This window comes from Schistocerca piceifrons, chromosome 3 (assembly GCF_021461385.2).
Source record: "Schistocerca piceifrons isolate TAMUIC-IGC-003096 chromosome 3, iqSchPice1.1, whole genome shotgun sequence".
Lineage (NCBI taxonomy): Eukaryota > Metazoa > Arthropoda > Insecta > Orthoptera > Acrididae > Schistocerca > Schistocerca piceifrons.
The window spans coordinates 542,717,730-542,739,007 of record NC_060140.1 but is presented as its reverse complement, the minus strand read 5'-3'; the positions used below and the strand labels follow the sequence as shown (position 1 = coordinate 542,739,007).

The following is a 21,278-nucleotide window of genomic DNA, read 5'->3' as shown; positions in this document are numbered from 1 at the left end:
ATAGGTAGCATTAATGTCCAGAGTATGGGGAGTATGACTTAGATGCGTCACTGCGCCACCGTCCAGTTCCAACTACGCCAAAATGTGTCGCGATTATTCATCTTGATTCATAGTCTCACACACCTGAACAGCCGCAGTGCACTTGTTGACATGTCAACATGAGCTTGGGCCAAAGGAAGCTCTTTTAGGAAAACAACAGTAAAGCTGCAGCTCTTCTTCGAGAGTACCACCGGCGGAAAAATGGAAGGGTCCTCTTTCTTCAACTGCTGGGCGTAGCATAATGAAGAAGTTCGAATCAACTGGAAAACTGGGCGTCGTGACGTGAGGATGCCGACGGCCGGTTGCACCAGAAGTGGTTGACGAAATCGCTGTTGCCGCGCGTGATTCCCGACCGTCAGGCAGTGCGCGTGATGCGTCACGGCACTTAAATATCCCGTGGTCCATTATACCGAAGGTGCTTCGAACCGTACCAAGTCCATATCGTACAGCAGCTTGCGCCACAGGACCCCGCTCTCCTCATTTTCGCAAGGATTTAATTTAACGAAGGCTGGCCCTGGACCATCCTATGGACAGACGAATCTTATATTTCTCTGACGGGTGAGGTGAACACACAGAAGTGTGGGGATTTAAAAAAAAATGGTTCAAATGGCTCTGAGCACTATGGGACTTAACGTCTGAGATCATCAGTCCCCTAGAACTTAGAACTACTTAAACCTAACTTACCTAAGGACATCGCACACACCCATGCCCGAGGAAGGATTCGAACCTGCGACCGTAGCGGTCGCTCGGTTCCATACTGTAGGGCGTAGAACCGCTGGACCACACCGGCCGGCGGGGATTTTCACCTCCAGTCTCTGTGCATGAAATTCCTATAAATGGTGAACGTGTCAAAGTATGGTGTGGCTTCACTGCAGTATTGGCCCATTATTTTTTGAACACGTTGGCGATCAAGACCAAAGAATGCAGTGTGACAGGCCAGCGTTACTGCAATACACGTCGATAGCACGTCATAGCCGCCCTACAGGAGAGAGAAGCATTGAACTCAACATCGTTTCGAAATGCTTGGCTCGAACGATCACCTGAGTAGTGGGACGAAGTATGTAGGGCCCCACATTCTGTTGTTGCCAAATTTATTCAAGATGGCGGCGATGAATTCATCCAAGATGGCGGCCTGTAGGCTTGGTAACAGCGCATGACGTCATCCAAGAATGGCGGATTTTTGAGGGAAGTTTGAATTTTGGCGGGAAGATAGGTCAATTGGGCTATCTCCACTAACCTAATCCTCCAGAAAAAATTGGCGGGACGTTCAAATTCCAACAGGATAATGCGTCGCCCCTAAGGAAATAGGCCAATTGGGTTACATCCACTAACCTAAGCTGTCCGGGGTGGCCGAGCGGTTCTAGGTGCTACAGTCAGGAACCGCGCTACCGCTACGGTCGCAGGTTCGAATCCTGCTTCGGGCATGGATGTGTGTGATGTCCTTAGATTAGTTAGGTTTAATTAGTTCTAAGTTCTAGGGACTGATGACCATAGAAGTTAAGTCCTATAGGGCTCAGAGCCATTTGAACCATCTGAACCACTAACCTAACCCTCTATAGAAAAGTTGGTCACAAGTTCAAATTCCAACACGATAATCGGTCACACCTACAAAAAAAAAAATCGTCTGAAATAGGCCAATTTGGTCATATCCGGCAACCTAAGTCCACCTCATCCTACGAATTCTCCTCAAGTTTGAATTTTGTCGGTCACTTATGTTTTCGCTGCTAAGCTATGAAAATCACGTCAAATAAAGTACAATTGTACCTACCTAAGTCACTTCCTCTCGATTGGCGGAAAAAGGACTGAAGACTTTATTTCAGGCAGTACCGTCATCACTTATGCTCCAACAGACTTAGTACACATCATCGATATGGCACCAACAGCGCTCACCACTAGATCAAGACTCCAACTGACTTAGTACCAATCGTCGCTAACAGAGGAGGCTACCCCTGGCGCCACCGGTCAGCGGTAGCCCAACCGGTCCAGCGACTGCTCATGTCACAGACCTCGGTCGGAAGGCGAAAAAGTTATTTTGCTGGACAATGGAATCTGCCCTGATGTCACACAACCGCCAGTCCACCACCTGGCTTGCTAGACAAAGAGCGCTCTCGGTAAGTTTGTAACTAGGCTATTTAGGTTTTTATGTTGGTAACGTCACGTAGCGCTCTATATGAAACTCACTGACTGTGCTATGTGCAGTCTGTGGCTGGTTGGAATTGTTGTTGGGCAGTTGGCTGTTAACAGCGCGTAGCGTTGCGCAGTTAGAGGTGAGCCGCCAGCAGTGGTGGACGTGGGGAGAGAAATGGCGGAGTTTTGAGAGCGGATGATCTGGACGTGTGTCCATCAGAGACAGTAAATTTGTAAGACTGGATGTCATGAACTGCTATATATATTATGACTTTTGAACACTATTAAGGTAAATACATTGTTTGTTCTCTATCAAAATCTTTCATTTGCTAACTATGCCTATCAGTAGTTAGTGCCTTCAGTAGTTTGAATCTTTTATTTAGCTGGCAGTAGTGGCTCTCGCTGTATTGCAGTAGTTCGAGTAACCAAGACTTTTGTGAGGTAAGTGATTCATGAAAGGTATAGGTTATTGTTAGTCAGGGCCATTCTTATGTACAGATTATTGAAAATCAGATTGCGTTGCGCTAAAAATATTGTGTGTCAGTTTAGTGGCTCTGAGCACTATGGGACTTAACATCTGTGGTCATCAGTCCCTTAGAACTTAGAACGACTTAAACCTAACTAACCTAAGGACATCACACCCATCCATGCCCGAGGCAGGATTCGAACCTGTGACCGTAGCGGTCGCGCGGTTCCAGACTGTAGCGCCTAGAACCGCTCGGCCACTCCGGCCGGCTCAGTTTAGTGTTGATCAGAATAAGAAAAGAGAGAAGTGTCTGAGTACATTCAGCTCTGCTCATCTGTTTGAAGATCAAATAATGTAAGAGGTTTATCAGCACAGTAACTCATTAATTTTTCAAAGGGTACGTTTCATATGTCGACCCTTAACCGAGGATACCTTGTAGTTTGTGTAATTAGTGTAGCTATTGTTTATTGCTAGCGCGTAATTATAGAGAAAATTTCCTTTGTAGTTGTAGTTTTTCATTCTTGTACAGTAAAGCAGTTGTGGCATGCATGTAGATTTGCACCAAGTATTTCGCAGCTGCGCTTGCAATTAACGAGATATTATTTTCAATGCTATGTTAATGTGTTTTCTTATTTTGCTCGTCAAATTGTGCTTTTCTGTGTTATCGTGTGAAATATTGTGAGAATAGTGGCGTGTGAAAAACGTAATACTATGCTCCAAAGTAAACTGAGATATGACAGTGAAAACGAAAGCAGTGTGTTAGCGCCACCGTGTAATGAATTAAGTAATGTTCAAAGTAGTAATTTGGTAATTGTGCATAGGGAATTGGAGTGGGCTGTAAATAATGGTGTAGACAGTGAAACAATTAGTGCACAGGGAAGCATTATCGATCGATCGGTCGGCAACAGCTCTCATCAGGAATCCGAAATGACAGGACACAATCTCGCAAATACTGTAGATTCAGGTTTTGGATACCCACCGTTTTCTCAAATAAGTCAAGACACATTTTCTGCTTGTCAAAATGTGAATGTTGCCGGTGCAAATGCACTGTCGAAAGCACTGAGGAACATGTTTGGGACACCAGTGCAAAGTTATTACAATTAATAGAACAAATGGGACAAAATCTTCAAAAGTTAGACACGATGGAACAAAATCAGCGACAAACATAGCAAAAGCTTCAAAGGTTAGACACAATGGAACAAAATCTTGGAAAGTTAGACACAATGGAACAAAATCTTGGAAAGTTAGACACAATGGAACAAAATCTTCAAAAGTTAGACACCACGCTTCAACAAACAAGTGAAGATTTAACTACTGAGTTACATGACATCGAATTGAAATGTCAAAAAGTCTGTAATTTCGTAAAAACACAAATTTGTGAGCATTTTCAACCTATTCTTTCGCGGCGTGAAAATGCATTACAGAATCACGAAGCAGTCATAAAAGAACTGCAAACTATTGTTCATGAAAATGAGACCTTGCGGGCTAAAATTCACTCAGTTGCAGCTACCGATTCGGTTACGCTACTTGCAGGAATTCTGGAAAACTTAAAGGACGCAGTAGATACTCTGAAAAGGAGGAAATTAGTTCATTATCAGATAAAGTAGTCGAACTTTTGGATCAGCTAAATAATTAATCTACGAAGGTAGATGATAATCTGAATGACACAAGACCGGTAGTCTTTAATGACACAGAAGAGTACGAACAAATTAGGAAATTGAAACAAAATCAGAACCAAATTAATACGCAACACCAAAGAGAAATCCGGGAAGTACAAGATCAGTTGACACAGGTAATACAAGAATTACATATTTCAGAGGACATTCGCGCCCCAATACGGGAAGAGGGACATAGAAATACGGAACAGCCACAAAATAATAACACAGGGCACGTCGGAAATTATGAAAGACATTGGGAAGGTACACCGAATTTTGAGATGGAACCGCGGAAACGACGTAACAATGACCTACATGCGACTCACCAACGTGATGATTTTGACTGTAAGCAGTTTATTACTACACGTAAATTCAATACATTTCAGAATTCCGGCAACGACATTCACCCACAAGCATGGCTTCATCAATTCTTTCATTGTTTTCCTCCCAACTGGTCATTAGAGCACAGATTAGAAGTTATGTGTGGGTATTTAAAGAATGAACCAGCTGTAAGAATGCGATCTGTCATTCACAATTGTCACAGTGAGGGAGAATTTTATCATGCCTTCCTCTCAGCATATTGGACTCATGCTAGACAAGACCAAGTAAAACATAGTATAATAATGATGAAACATTTCGAATAATCTGAATTTTCCAGTCTTGTGAAATATTTTGAAGACATGTTGCACAAGAATCAGTACCTGACAAACCCTTACAGGCCCTCAGAACTCATCCGCATTTGCTTAATCAAATTGCCTGAACATTTACGACATATTATTTTGGCAGGACGTTGTAAAGACGACATTGAAGCTTTTCAGGGACTGTTACAAGAACTGGAAATTGACACTGACCATCGCGGGACACGAAAACAGGAACACAACAAATACAGTTCACATCCGTCACAATTCCGTGATGAAAGAAGTAATAACTGGGCACGATAAGGCTATTTTTACAACGTAAATCGTGACCAAAACAGACACCACCCGTATATCAACCGTTGGCAGAGTAGTAATAATTACAGGGAAAGATCACTTCTCCGCAGTAATGACTATCACAGAGACCATGAGAGAAACAGACAATATGGGAACCAAAATAATTATTATCAAGGGAGACAGAAGAACGTCAGACGCAGTGGTCCACTGCGCAGTTACGATTCCAGGAGAAATTCTCCACCACATGACCGACAAAAAAGAAACTATGTAAACTACCAACAAAACGACAGAGCCGAATTTTATGAGAACTGGCGGGATGCAAACAGGGCTGAGCCCTCTCGGCAAGGTGAATTTGTTAAAGTTAGGTCTCCTAATCCCAATAACGACACACGCCAAAAAAGAGATAGCAGACAATGACTGGCACCGCAGGCAGCCACGTGCGCCGGCTGTCTCAGAGAAAAATAACATTGATGCTAACCTTGAGAAAAATTTGAGCATTCTTTACCGATGTACCATATACCATATTATAATTCCGTTGAAGCGGGAGCTCTGCATAGTAGGAAGAGTAAAGGACTGCACCACATTTCACATGTAAAACCCTTTATTGAAAGATAGTCTGCTTTTTATTCCTTTCCATAAAATTTTTCACTTCACGCTAATAGTACACTTTGTCACACTTAGGAACTGTTAATGTGCAACAATGTTTTGAAGTTAACTGTCCAGTCTAGAATCTAGGGAACATATTGACACAGTAATTACGAATACATTGTTATAGCGAACAGACGACACAGTTTTATTGTGTATGTACATTCTTGCTTGTTAGTTGTACAATCACATAACGACTACAAGGCTCACATACATAGAACATATACCAGCACTGCTAATGAGATTTTAACGCAACATTTTGGTTTACTTGAAAATACATTCTGGGTTTAACGTAGTTTCTGAGAGATGTCAGATGACAGAGTGGTTAGTCTATTTGACAGCTACACGATTATATCACGACGTTACTAATGAATGACACAATTTATATTATTGCTTTTGTGCTGTATCTGTCTTATATCTGCACAGTTTCTCTGAATTCTTCAGGAAAGTAAAACATGTTTTAGTATTAACTTTTGTGGTATAGCTACAATGAGACAGCCTTTGTCGTAGCACAACAATACATTACAGTATAGTACTTTCTTGATCACGGTACTGTACGTAATAACTACGATATCTATTGGCAAAGCATTTCACTTTTGTTTATTATGAAGTAAGTACATTGACTTCTACATAACTTTGCTTACAGACGACGATAATTACGACACTTGGCACATTTTTTACCCTTAAGTAATGACAGATTATCTTACAACAAGACGCACAGTATGGCGCTGCAGTTCACGTATTTGAGTGATTAATTTTGTACTTCAAACATTTATTTTTAAAGATTTTTGAATTACAATGATACAAAGGTTTTCCGTGATATATTTCATTCCATTGCTGTAATCTGTAACACCTGAGGGTATAGTTACATTAATCCTCAGGGGGTACACACCTACTTTGTGTACCATGTGTTTGGCCAGCACAAGGAGCCCTAGCTAATATGGCATTTGCTTATACAACTTTTCTGATCGGTACCATTTTTCTCTAAGACATAAATTACACAGCTATTTGATCATTATACTGAGAGAGACCAAAATATTTTTACTACATCAGTGACAGATGTTTGCATAATTACACAGTTGGCTAACTTCACACTTACGGAATTGTATTTTGTCTGTACTTTGTGAACTGTTCATATTTTTTTGGAAAAATTGTGATACTATGAGAGCTTTGAATAATGTATTTGGTATGGGATCATGATTTTTAAAGTACGTTTGAGGTAGATGACACTTTTGAAATGAGAAGGGAATTTTTTTTTAGGTTTTGAAATTATTGCAGAAAGCTACGCCGTTTTTGATATTTTACTGAGTTGTTATGATGTTATTTTCAAGGTGACGATGTGTATTATGCTGCTGAGGTATGTTGATGATCAATGAGATGATTATATATGAGGAATTTGATTATGCTATGTATTTATTATAAGGAAATATTGAAGATGTGTTGATGAATATGTATATGTGTAATAAGGTAAGGAATAAGGAGTAGTGGTTAGGGACTCTGATTTATGAAAAGGATGTTGGAAACCAATAATCGTACTTTAAGAGTTATGAAATGTGTGTACATACGTGAATGTTAGTTACCACAATGTTGACAAAACTTTTTGGACACTGTTATATATGAGATTTTGTTTCTACACATTTCTAATGTTAATTTGTAACCCTTGAATTTTATTATTTTATATGAGACTGTCACTGTAGTGGAGACTGCTGCCGTAAATATTTCAGTAAAGAAGTAGATGACCTTGACGTAATGTGCTTCAGAGGCCCATCTGAGCGACAGTCACCTGGAAAAAAAGCCATTAGTGTGTGCCTTTCAGAGGCACAGGAGGAAAAAAAAGGAGACCATTGTCCTCGCTATTCACATTTCTTTGTATAAATCATCACAAATACGACACGCTCAACTTTAAAACATATGAATACACTGTGGAGCTCTTAATTTATGATATTTACTAAAATGCCTAATGTAATGATGAGAAACATTTTACATCCATTGTCTTTCTAGGTGAGAGATTTTTTACTGCCTTTGGAGACGCCATTTGCCTAGTGAATGGCGTTCACGGCCTTGCTTTATGTATTTATTTGCTCATTTTGTTTAATATCTAGTTTTTAGCTGTACTGCAGTGTTGGTTAAAATAAATTTTTATAGATGTACTAATATAGATATTTTATGCCTACAGATCCAGTAAATAATAATTTTATGATCTACTTCCAAAAAAACGAGAGCGCAAAAAGACATTTCAATTCACAGAAATTGCATACATAATTTTTGTCAATGACTGGGTAACTTGTTTCGTAGAGTAAGTCAAAGCGATGCATCACTCTAGAGTTAAGATGTGACATAGGTATTAAACATGGCCATTTTTACTGTAATATTTTTTTCTGCTTGAGCTTTGTCATGTTTAGGTATAAGTTGAAGCATTTGCTGCTGCTGTTTGCCAGGCATAGAGCTACTAAATTTCATTTTGTATTACACTGTTAAGACAGTTTTACTACTGTTTTATTTTTCTTGCTGCTGCTCATTGCCTCATATTAGAGGTAATACTGCATTTGCTTTGCTAATTTAGATATACTGCTGCTTGCTTTGCCAATTTGCATTTTTTTGTCATTGCTGTGTGTGTTAATTGTTTTGTACTGCCTCGTCCCTTAGTATACATATATATATATATATATATATATATATATATATATATATATATATATATCTGATCTCGGTAGAATTATGTTAGCTTATAAGGGGGTAGACTATATAAGAAACTAACTATGAAGAATAGGGAATGAAATGCATTTAGAAACTATAAGAAAATGGTTTGGCCAAAACAGTTGTGTACAGTGGAGAATAACTATTTTGAAAGAGGATATGAATAGAATACAGAAAGCATACTAGGATAGGATTTTTTTGGTGGAAACAAATGTTGAAATAAGAAGAAAGATCTATGGAATGGAGTTTTGGGTTGGACTGCAGTACCTAATGTTACACTGAAAACAAACCCTGTCCTTTCCTTTTGTGTTATTCCGCTATGTGATTGTGTACCCTTGTGTATTTGTGTTTTTCCTGTCTTTATGTGTTTATCTGATAAGACTTTTGTTGTAGAATTTTTCTAATACTCAGCTACATTCACTATGATGAGGAATACTGTTATCCTCAAATATAATTTGCGTTTATTATATGTTATTTACTTTATAAAGATATTTAGACATTATTAATTCTGTTCCGTTTCAATGCTCATGTGTGAAATTAATGTTTCAAAAACTTTTCTCATTATTTTATGTATTTACTTCTGTCATAATTCCTGTAACACTGATGTATATCTTCATTTCTATTCTATTGTAAAGCCCCAATTACTACAAATGTTATCTGTACTGTTATGTTCTTTAATGATGTACTTTGTATCTTTGTAATTGTATTCTTATGTTGTAAATTTATAATTGTATAGACAGCAGTTCTTCAAATTAAGTTACATTTCACTGGGCACGTTTCTGTTGGTCATAGTATATGCACAATAGATGAGAAAGTGGGACAATGTTTGCATGTGTGTTGATAATTCAGCAAGGGACTGGTTAACAGCATTGCTGGTTCTAAGGACAATTCCCAAAATTTTGTGAGTTCACAAGTGGTGGTTATGGACTTGCTATACTGTCCGCAAGACTCTTCGATGGTGATTGGGCACATGCACAGTCGCAACAGATGGCTGTTGGCCATCTCTACAAGGACTGCAGTGGGTCTGCAGCTTTGATGGCCCAGCATTACCATTATTTCTACAATGACTGTTCTGAGTCTTCGCCTCTGGTTGCCCAGCAATATTGTAATCTCTAACAGGACTAAAGTGGTCTGCTCTGTGATGACCTACCTACCAATATTCTTCAACTTCGACTGACTCTGCTGTGGGTTTGCTCTGTTGTGGCCCATTACTTGTCTGCATGTCAAGAGTCAGCACTGTCTTTCCGTTGGAAGGACAACACTACTTCTTCAAGACTGCATGGAAATCCACTACTTCCGTGTGCAATTGCTTTTACTAATGAGACTTTGTGAAAAAAACTGTAATTACTATTGTGATAAAGATCAGTACTGTCTTTGTGGGAGCAATTTTTGCTTTTGACCAATAGTGCATCAATAAGTGTGTGCATTTGAAATCTTTGTTATTGTAATTATGAAATTTGTTTCTCAAATCTGTATTGGCCACGGCCCAAATCAATTTGTAAAATTTATTGTGGGGAACATGGGGGCTATGTAAGTGGGCTGTTTAGGTTTTTATGTTGGTAACGCCACGTAGCGCTCTATATGTGCTATGTACAGTCTGTGGCTGGTTGGCATTGTAACATTCGCTATTGTAGTGTTGGGCAGTTGGCTGTTAACAGCGCGTAGCGTTGCGCAGTTGGAGGTGAGCCGCCAGCAGTGGTGGATGTGGGGAGAGAAATGGCGGAGTTTTGAGAGCAGATGATCTGGACGTGTGTCCATCAGAGACAGGAAATTTGTAAGACTGGGCGTCATGAACTGCTATATATATTATGACTTTTGAACACTATTAAGGTAAATATATTGTTTGTTGTCTATCAAAATCTTTCATTTGCTAACTATGCCTATCAGTAGTTAGTGCCTTCAGTAGTTTGAATCTTTTATTTAGCTGGCAGTAGTGGCGCTCGCTGTATTGCAGTAGTTAGAGTAACCGAGACTTTTGTGAGGTAAGTGATTCGTGAAAGGTATAGGTTATTGTTAGTCAGGGCCATTCTTATGTACAGATTATTGAAAGTCAGATTGCGTTGCACTAAAAATATTGTGTGTCAGTTTAGTGTTGTTCAGAATAAGTAAAGAGACAAATGTCTGAGTTCGTTCAGTTCTACTCAGCTGTTTGAAGATCAAATAATGTAAGAGGTTTATCAGCAGAGTAGTTCATTAATTTTTCTAAAGGGACGTTTCAAGTTATCTGATCACGCAAGTCTCGTTATTCAACCAACATGCCCCGATTACCTAATCCATGATCGTCGCAAAAACACATGCGCGTATGCGTGGGCCATCGCTCGCGCCAAGCTTTCTACCTCCGCAAGTCAATCTAACATAAAGTCCACAACTCAAATCCCTATCTAGAAAAAAATAACAACTCATATCGGTAAGAAAAGGTGTTCACTACACTTTCAACTATTTGGTGTCAACTACATTTCAATGTACAGACCACCACTTCTTCCCAGGAACCGGAGACGAGTTTGAATTCTGCCAGTAAAGAAAGGGCACTTGCGCTTTCTCTACCAACCTAAGTAACTTGGGGGATAGAAAGGACACTTGTACTAACCTAAGCCACCTGACCACCACCTTTTCGTAGAAACCAGCTGTGAGTTTGAATTCTTGGCTGTAAAGAAACGTGACTAGCGCTTTCGCCACCAACCTAAGAAAATTGTCTCAAACTAAGGTTATCACCACTAACCTAAGCCGCCAGGATGTTAACTATTGCCGGCCGTGGGTTGGTCTAGCGGTTCTAGGCACGCAGTCCGGAACCGCGCGGCTGCTACGGTCACAGGTTCGAATCCTGCCTCGGGCATGGATGTGTGTAATGTCCTTAGGTTAGTTAGGTTTAAGTAGTTCTAAGTTCTAGGGGACTGATGACCACAGATGTTAAGTCCCATAGTGCTCAGAGCCATTTGAACCATTTTTTTTGTTAACTATTCCTAGGAGTTTCTAGCGTAAGGAGTCAGCCTGCACTAGGCTGATGGATGGAGGAATGAATGAACTTTGCTTAGGGATGGAGTATATGTATCACAAAACACTGGCACTTACATGTCCCACAGCATACAGACCAGGAAATCACTCCTACATAACTCATTTATAACGCTCTGCACACACACTTGCATATTGTAAACCATGAAAAATAACGCATCGCACAGCCTACAGACGTGCAAACCACTTGTAAATAATGCAAAAAATTTACGTCCAAATAGCCAAACTACTCCTAATTTTCCCAAACAATTTCAGAACAGACCTGCAAACTGTTCCTAAATAATACAGCTCAGTGATGTATAGACACACTAAGTACTCGTAAACTGTTCAAATGGCGCATATCAAGGAATACAGACCCGCTCCCAAAACACTGCAGTCAACGTGCGCAAGAACAGTCCATAGCCCCCCCTGTCCATTGAGTACACAGGAGGTAGCGATAAGTGACATATCACTCAGATGTCAAACCGCGCACAGCCCCTGCTCGGCTTCCCCAAGCATGAGATGACGGCACCTCCCATTCATACGTAACACCTGAGAAATTCCCATCCAAATACGTGTTCCCCTACACACACGTGCTGATATGATCGGGCGGGAGCCCAACCCCGAATTCCAGCCGAACGCAGGCCAAAGTTTTATTTAGATGTCTTTAATGGTCAGACGTTTATTTACAGAGAGCGCACTCCAAGCAGAGCAGCGCGTGTTCCGCGTTCCTCTATACCCTCACTCTTAACTGCGATCCAGCGAATATGATGCAGAATTCCGTACCACAACAGCAGAACCTGCTTTTTTTTAGCGATTCTAACGGACCCTACATCAGATTTGACTCACGCTTCACGGCGCTTAGCTACATACTACCGCGAAGTGAGGCAGCCGCATGTCGGGTCCCACGCGTGTCGTTGAACATCGGTGAAAGTTGCATTCCAAGCATCACTCACGCCAGTCTCATGTGCCAGGCATCTCCAGGTGCCCATTGCCTCTGCCACTGAAGGCAGGGTGTGTTGTCACACACACACGTTCAACCAACACGGCTTTCGTCTCGTCGTGAAACGTCTGCGTGATGACTCGCAACCTAAAACGTTCTCAACATTATTCTTACCTCACATAACTCTTTAAAAGTATAACACCCAGGGCAACTTCTCGAAAATTAAATAATGCCCCATAAATAGTTAACGCTCGCTTACTCTCGCTTTCTATATGTCTCAGGTTGTGTGCACAGAAATTCTTTCCATAACAGAATCTGTTTACGAAAATAACATGTAATCCACTCTCCCCAATGATCCTAACATGATACGGTTCCATTTCTCATCGTACACAAACTGTCACCCCTATATTCCGCCACAATCAATCGAGCATTCTGATTCTCTGTTATCGAATTTACCTGCCGAATTAGTGATGCAGCCGGCATCGAAGCACGATTCTCTTTTTTTTTCCGACGCTTTCTGTGCTTATTTTGCATAGATCGCTAAATTGCACTGTCAGTTAAACACACAAAACTGCCTGCACATTATCAAATACATACCAGATTCACAAGAATGTTGGAAGAGACGAAGATAATTACCAGTGTAACTAAAATTAAATATTACGATTGCTGCTACATTCTGACACCGGACAATGTACAGTTAATGTCTCCACTTGACGAATGCGACTCACTATCTATAGCCCAAAAAATTTTTCATGTAAAATTTCACTCACCGTTATCCATGTACTCAATCTATACGTCCTCTCTAGTCATCCCATAATATAAACAATACAAACTTTACAATGCAATATATACACAGTTGACAAAGTGCAAGCAACACTAACTTTAAAATGCAATATAGGTCTATTCCACACAAACAGCTCATTTACCTTTTATATCTGTACAGCACACGAAAACATTAACTTATGCCTACACTCACACTGCCTATATGTCACGAAGCTCCCCTAGTCCTAGGGAAGCACTGGCATCCTGTTCTTTCTTTCTACAAACGCTACACTCAACACTAATAGTTTGTTTTACACTGATGACCATTAAGCACTGACAACTAAACATCGCAATGTTGTCTACAGGTCACCAAGAACGTACCAGACTCGCAGGAAAATTGGAATGTCAAACTGATCTCCAACCAGAGAATACATCACCGAGTACCGTCTCCATCTAGTAAACATGCAGTTCATATTCCTCGCCATATCAAATCACCCACTTTAAATTAGTGAACCAAAGTCACTCTCAGAACTGATGTGCATGGAGAGGGGCGCCCCCCGCGGCACAAACACGTTACAGTTTCCGCTTTCATGCTCACATTTCTACAGACATCTCCAGACTCGTTGGTTACAAGAACACCAATATTTTAGTAATAATATTATACCAATTTAGCTGTACTTCTCGATATCAAGCACCAGGCAGCATCCTACCGATCACTCACCCAACATACTTCTGAATATGTAGACTGGGAATTAACATTGAGCAATGTTAGCTAAAAACTTGGATAGATGATAACCCGTACTGCGTGATTCTAATACTGATCGTGCTGTATTCACTAGCAGTAATATGGATGCTCTGAGGTTGAGAATGCGCTGCGATATCGATGAAGTTCATTTTATACTGGTTTGCTTTCAACCAGTCCATTCATCGTTATTCGGCTAATGTGTTTAAACTTTTACAGTTTTATGTCTCCTAGTAATTCTCAAAAGAGCCAAATAATTTAAAGAAAGATACCTTTTCACCAGCTTTTTTGTTAGTAAAAGCTACTTCGCAGTAACTGCCAGATTACTGATTTAATTTTCAAGTGCAGCATGTGACCACATCCATTTGTGCAACTGAATGTATATCCAGTCAACATTGTCGAAAGCTTCCCCAGTGTTATCACTATTCAGTCTGTGTAGTGAGTAAGTTGTGAAGAAAAGCAAGGAGAAGTTTGGAAGGGGATTTAAAGTTGTGGAAAAATAATACAATTTCTAAAGTTTGATGATGGCCCTGTAATTCTGTCATGTAAGGGAAAGCACTTGGAAAAATAATTGAATGAAACCAATAGCGCCTTCGTGAGAGATTATAATATGATTCTAAACAGCAATAAAACAAAGGTAACAGAATGTAGTCGAATTAAATCAGGTGATACTAAGGCCATTAGATTACGTAATCAGACACTCAAAATAAAATATGACTTCTGTTATTTGTGTATGAGAATAACTTGGAAATTTGTGTAGAAGTCTTATGAGAGAAAACTATTGCAGTCATCGGTCCCTAAGCTTACAAACTGCTTAATCCAACTTAAACTAACTTACGCTAAAGAAGATACACACACACCCATGGCCGAGGGAGGACTCGAACCTCCGACGGGGAAAACCGCGCGGACCGTGATGAGAAGCCCTAGACCACGCGATTGCCCCGCGCATCTGAGTATAAGTGATGGCCGAGGTTGGGTGGATATAAAAGGCAGACTGAGTATGGTAGCATAAGCATTTCTGAAAAACTTTAGGTGTGAGGAAGTCTTTTCTGAAAGTACTTGTGTAGACTGTTACTTTACGTGGAAGTGAAACGTGAACGATAAATTGAGACTAGAAGAGAAATAAAGATATCAGGATGACGTGCTATACAAGAACGCTAAAGAATCGACTTACAAATGAGGAGACTTGGAGACACAAGAATTTCATGGCACAGCTTCAGTAAATGAAGAGATCGGTTGACAAGGCTCATTCTGAAGTGTGAAAGAATGGTCAGTTGGCAATGGAGAGAAATGTGGGACTTAAAAACTGCAGAGGGCGACCATGGTTTTAATATTGTATGCATTTTAAACGGATGTAGGTTTGTGTAGTTATGAATAGTTGTAGAGGCTTACACAGCGTGGACTATCAGAGAGACCAGCACCGAATCAGTCTTCGGACTGGAGACGAGAACAACGATAATATGTGTGTATTTCGTATGTATATTACAACCCCGCGCGTACGATTTGGACGCGTGGTGATCTCAGGAGCAGAGAGCGCGGCCCACCTGGAAGAAGAGGATGGGCGTGATGGCGACGACGGCTAGCAGCCAGGTGAGCACGATGGAGAGGAGGACCCGCGGCCGGCTGTCCGTGGGGTGGGCGGCGGAGTGCCGCACGATGGTGAAGTAGCGGTCCAGCGCGATCACTGTGATGGTGCCCACCGAGACCATGATGTTGGCGCCCTGCAGCGCCGGCACCAGCTTGCACAGCAGCGCGCCCATCGTCCACTCCCGCCTGCAAAAGACACAATACCCAAAAACCACGTTGTGGGACTCTGTTAACCATGCTCCTATTAGGAAAAGTTTTTTGCAATAGCCGTTGCGAAAGTATTTATATCGTTATTCTCTCTAATAGACATAAATCATAATCCATTACTACTGCCACAATGTACAAGAGGCTTTCAATAATTGATGCAATCCTTTTCTTAAGAAAGCAGGTTAGTTTAATTCAGAATTTCAACACATTGTATTATTCCTCACAATTTTGTCTAGAAATTCATATCTTTCAACAGGATCTCCATTCAATGCTATGTCCTTACGCCGCCTTAGTGAAAGGGCCTATGTTCCTGCATTTTACGACTCTTATGGTCGACGTCGGAGTCAGCGTCGTGATTCATCAGTAACCTCCCCATCATCCATGTACAGCTTGCCACCCAGTGCAGCGTTTTTTCCCCAAAGATGGAAGTCGGAAGCTGCGAGATCCGGGCTATAGAGTGGATAAGAAACAACACTCCCCCCCCCTCCCCCCCAGTGCCCAGTGCAGTTTTGACGACTCCTCTCGGGTGCGCAGAGTAGTGTGAGGTCTTGCGTTGTCTTGGAGAAGTTCGTTTGCATTTTTGTGGTGACGAACACGCTGAAGTCATTTCCTCAATTTCCTGAGGGCAGCACAACACACTTCAAAATGGCACCATGAGAGAGAAAATCAAACAGAATAACCCTTTCAGACTGCCACAAGAACGCTGCCATCACATAAACAGCTGAAAGTATGGCTTTGAACTTTTTCTTCGGAGGAGAAGTGGTGTAGCCCCTCTCCACGTACTGCTGCTTCTTCGGTTAGAGGTGATGTGTCCATGTTTCATTGCTTTTGACGATATTCTATAAAAAATTGTCAAGATCAGTCTCGTAGCATGCAAGAAATTCAGCATACATGGCCTTTCGTTGCTCTTTCTGATCTTCTATTAGGCAGAGGGAAAAGGACGGGCACGCACATTCGCCCAACTCATGTGGTGGACGCTCCTGTCAGCACCACTAACAGATCCGTCCACTTGAGCAGCGAGGTGTTTGACTGTGATCACCTCGAATGAGAGTTTTCGCACATCCCTACAGTGCATGGATATCAGCCGCATGCAGCCGACCAGTACGGAGGAAATTGAACAGGTTTGTGCGACCTTGTTGCAGTTGTGACAGAATCCTCGCCAACGATTCACAGTGCTTTAGTTCACTGCCTGGTCTCCATATAATTCTGCAATCTCATACGAATATCTGTGATGTTCTCGTTTTCCGCCAAAAAACTCAGTTCGCCGCTTGGAACGTACTTCCGTTGGAGACGCCATGTTGTAAGCTGTGTATGGCCCTGTCACCTACTGGAACTTCATGAAGCTATAGGGGCTGATGCGGGAATATTCCACAACAATTTCCACATTTCTTCAACCTAAACTGGACGATATAAAAATGTCACGCATTACCTATTGAAGGCCCCTCATAATACAACCATTTCAGATGACAAAGATAGAACAATATACCCAAATTACTTTACTGAGATGATTCTTGGGTAATGTATTATTGTGAAATTGAGATAGAACATAGAGTATACGGTAAGTGGTTGCTATAGAATTCATGGATCTGTAACTGTTACCCATTATAGCTAAGAAATCGAATCAATAGAATTTGTTCAGCTTTTTAAAGTACATATAGATTACTTCCCACATTGGCTAACTCATTTTGTACGTTTCATGAGCCATCTAGTTTCCCATCATTTGTTGTTAGCACGACGACACTTGCAGACGATTCAATCTTTAAATATAAATAATTCAATTCTTAAGGAAATCAGAACACATAAAGTACCAATTTTGACCCTGTCGATGAACCATCGTTTCTTAAAAATAATACAAAGCACAAGTACAAAACTAAGACTAGAAACAGTTTCCTCAAAGAAATAAAGCATTTACACGTACGAAGGAAGGAGTCAGATACATGGAAACGTATTGGTATAGGACAGTGTGAATTAAAAACCTGTTTTGTAAAATAATAGCAAATCATATCCAGTCAAGTTTCTCGTGAACGATGTACTGGAAGACGTTCTTGGAGCCGGCCGAAGTGGCCGCGCGGTTCTGGCGCTGAAGTCTGGAACCGCGAGACCGCTACGGTCGCAGGTTCGAATCCTACCTCGGGCATGGATGTGTGTGATGTCCTTAGGTTAGTTAGGTTTAACTAGTTCTAAGTTCTAGGGGACTAATGACCTCAGCAGCTGAGTCCCATAGTGCTCAGAGCCATTTGAACCATTTTTGACGTTCTTGGAATTTTGTAGAACGCGGCCTACCTTTTAGAGTCAGTGACGAATTAAATTTACGTGACTACGCCATAGCCTTTAAACCAGATATATACGGAAAGAGGCTGCGCATTTGCTGTGCTTGAGAGACTCTCCAGAATCTGTATTACGTTGTCTCAGAAAAGCTCATCCGTCCAGTTAGCCGCGCGAGACAGTACTCCGCTTATGTAATTCGTTCAGTCGAGCCGGCTGCCTAATGAATGCCACACTGCAGCGTCTGTGGTGTTAAGAAGAACGTCCTAACTTTCAGTCATATATGCTTGTCTGTCCGAAGGAAAATTACATAGTTCTCTCTACTAGCAAAGGCACTGTAGCATGGTATTTATTAGTCGATTCCAGCCAGCGACTTTCAATTAAAATGGTCTCCACTGTATAGGGATTACATAAAGTATGTACGAGTACGATTTGTGACGCTGGAACAACGGCCTATGGATGTTGGGGTCTTGCCGTATGTCGCACACGGATAGCCGAATCTGTTAATGCGACCGCTCATTTAAAGCGGGATATCTGGGTTCGAGTCCCGGCACTGCACAGATTTTGACTGTCGTAATTCCGTTATACAGCTGGTTGTTGTCCATCTTTACAAATGCAAATACATTGAATCCGCCTGCCGAATTAACCCCTATGACTGTTGTACGGTTCAGCCTGATGTCGTTTTTAGGCAGTTCCCCATATCCAACTAGGTGAATACCGGGCTGGTACCCACGACCCAAAACGCAAAAAGTTTGGGTGCAGATATTCAGTCCCGTGGGTCATAGTGTGGGGACGGAAGGGAATCCTCAAAAACTGTACCGGTACCGAAATCCGTTAATACTCATGCCAATTTCGTGTATCTACGGAAGACTGTCCTAGATATGCTCACATATGTCTTCGGCATTCAACAAGAAGTGAAGATCCCTCGGTAATACCGAATATCCCCGAAGATTTACTGTATAATAAAGGCTTTACCAAGTTCGGAAACTAAACCCCACAAATAGCCCCACATGACCATTGTCTAGGAATCTACATCTCTTATACTGAAAATAGAACCTAAGTTACCGGAATATCACCTATGATTGGACTATAAGCCAGTAGGCTGATGCCATCTGCGATGAAATGGACTTACGAGTCATCTTCTAGAAAATTGTGCGAAGAAAGTCACAGCATGTTTGCAAACAGCAATACGGGAAATTTCCAGCTGACAAAATTATAGGAAAATGCCACAAGTCCGAATACATCACACAACGGTCATCGCTGCATCCAGCGATACCAACCGGCGTGATGCAAAATGAACTCATTGGAGAAGAGTCTTCCTGCACCAAGTCGATCCTTCGAGCAACTTGAGCAGTTTTCCAGTTCGAGAGATCACTTCAAAGATTGTATGAAGAAAGAAAAAAAATTTTGAATAGTTGACCCCTTCTCATGGCCTGAGCTTACAATCTGATTCATATCGAATACGCAGTCGTCTTACAGGAATCTACCGCAAGCAACATGGAAGCACAAATCGTTGAGAAACATGAAGTAGTAAAATGATAAAACGCTTACAGGCCTTTTTATTCATTGTGTAGAACCACATCCTATTCTTCATATACTAAATTAGTATATAAATTCACAACGGCTTCGTTAGGGTCCTTTTCGGTTTTCTGTGGAATCAAGTCTTTTTCTAGCATAATGCGGGAACAGAAGTAGGTATGTAACCTGTTGGCAACTATAGAATCCCTAGCCTTAGTCCCTTTCACTTTCAGTACGTTTAATAAACCATATCTGAAGAAAGAGTCAGCAGCTGAGTACGTCCTTATCTACTAAAACTTTATACATTCTCTGACATCAAGTTTCTTCTGAATCTGGTTTACACGCAGGTATATCGTTTTATCAAGTATGCGTGTTTTCTCTACCTTCCCCACACTTGTGATGTCTTAATGCTGTACGCCTACCATTCTTTCCCATTACTCCCCTCTTTGGATGAAACTGTGAGGATGAATGCGTCTGTGCACTGGATTTTGATAGTGTTCGGTAACTGGCAAACTTTTCGCCTGCTAATGTGGCGGCCTATCAACTCTTGCATAGTCTTAAATTGAGGCAAAGACGTTTGCTTCCTTGCGGTTGAAGCGCTATTTTGTTTAAGCTGGCATCGTGCGAAATGCTGTCTGTCTGACAACTCCCACTAACTGTGTGGACCCAGATTTTGCTAGGATGCTCTTCACTCGTTCCAGGGATTGTGGTGAGTCAGGCTCGTCGTGGGAGCGCGTTTGCAGTAATTTTGGAAGGTAACTGAGTTTGTATAAGTTTCAGTCTACCTTAAGTATTAACCCATTTCTTTTACAGTTCTTAATAATAACGAGGAAAATTTTATTCAGTATAGATCGTGGTAGAGGTTTTGTAATTGCTCGATTTTACTGGTATGCATCTAAAAAATTTTGGAGAAGGTAATATACATTTGTCTTCTTAACATGTGACCACAAATAAAATATTGTGCAAGTCACAGTTCAGATTTTTAAAGGATTCCGATATTGAGATATGGTGAGACTGTACTTAATTCATTAGACAATAAATTACAGGCTACTGGTACGTTTTTGATCTATGAAAGGGATTTGACAGCATAAATTACAATTACCATTTAAGTAAATTATAATATTGCGGTGTAACAGGAAATGCTACAAGATGGCTCAAATCGTATATCTCTGACCCCAACAAAGGGTGTCAGTAGGAAAGACACTTGTATCAATTAATCAGGCGTCCACCTGGAAGCCGGTAACATCTGGTATCCCCCAAGATTCCGTCTCTAAGCCTCTTACATTTTCTTATGTGACTCAATGATCTTTCATCAGTAACATTAACAGACGCCAAGTTTGCTTTGTTTGCCGATGATGCAAACATTGCAGTAAATAATAAATTAAGTTTACTCTCAGAGAGGTCAGCTAATGAAATTTTCAAGGTCACTAATGAATGGGTCCTAACCAATCCACTGTCAGTGTACCATGAAAAATCATACTGTGCCCAGTTCAGAACTTGTAAGACTTTCCTGCCTGTATATGCCAAAATACGACGACAAGCAGGTAGAAGATGTTGACAGCGTTAAATTCCTTGGATTACAGCTTGATAACAGATTTAACTGAGAGGAGAATACCACTGAACTGCTGAAGCTCTTAATAAATTTCTATTTGCTATGCGAATTTTTTATATAAAAAAAAAAACTAGCGCACGATCCTTAGATTCA

The 21,278-nt window shown here is 41.0% G+C and overlaps 1 protein-coding gene across 1 annotated transcript in view; it reads right to left on the bottom strand.

Annotated features, from left to right (window-relative positions):
* Positions 1–21,278, bottom strand: part of LOC124788822 (neuropeptide Y receptor type 2-like) — a 132,627-nt gene that overhangs the window by 102,324 nt on the left and 9,025 nt on the right. The window contains exon 2 of the mRNA XM_047256103.1: positions 15,541–15,769. Within this exon, the coding sequence (XP_047112059.1) occupies positions 15,541–15,769 (229 nt within the window). The remainder of the gene's footprint in view (positions 1–15,540; positions 15,770–21,278) is intronic.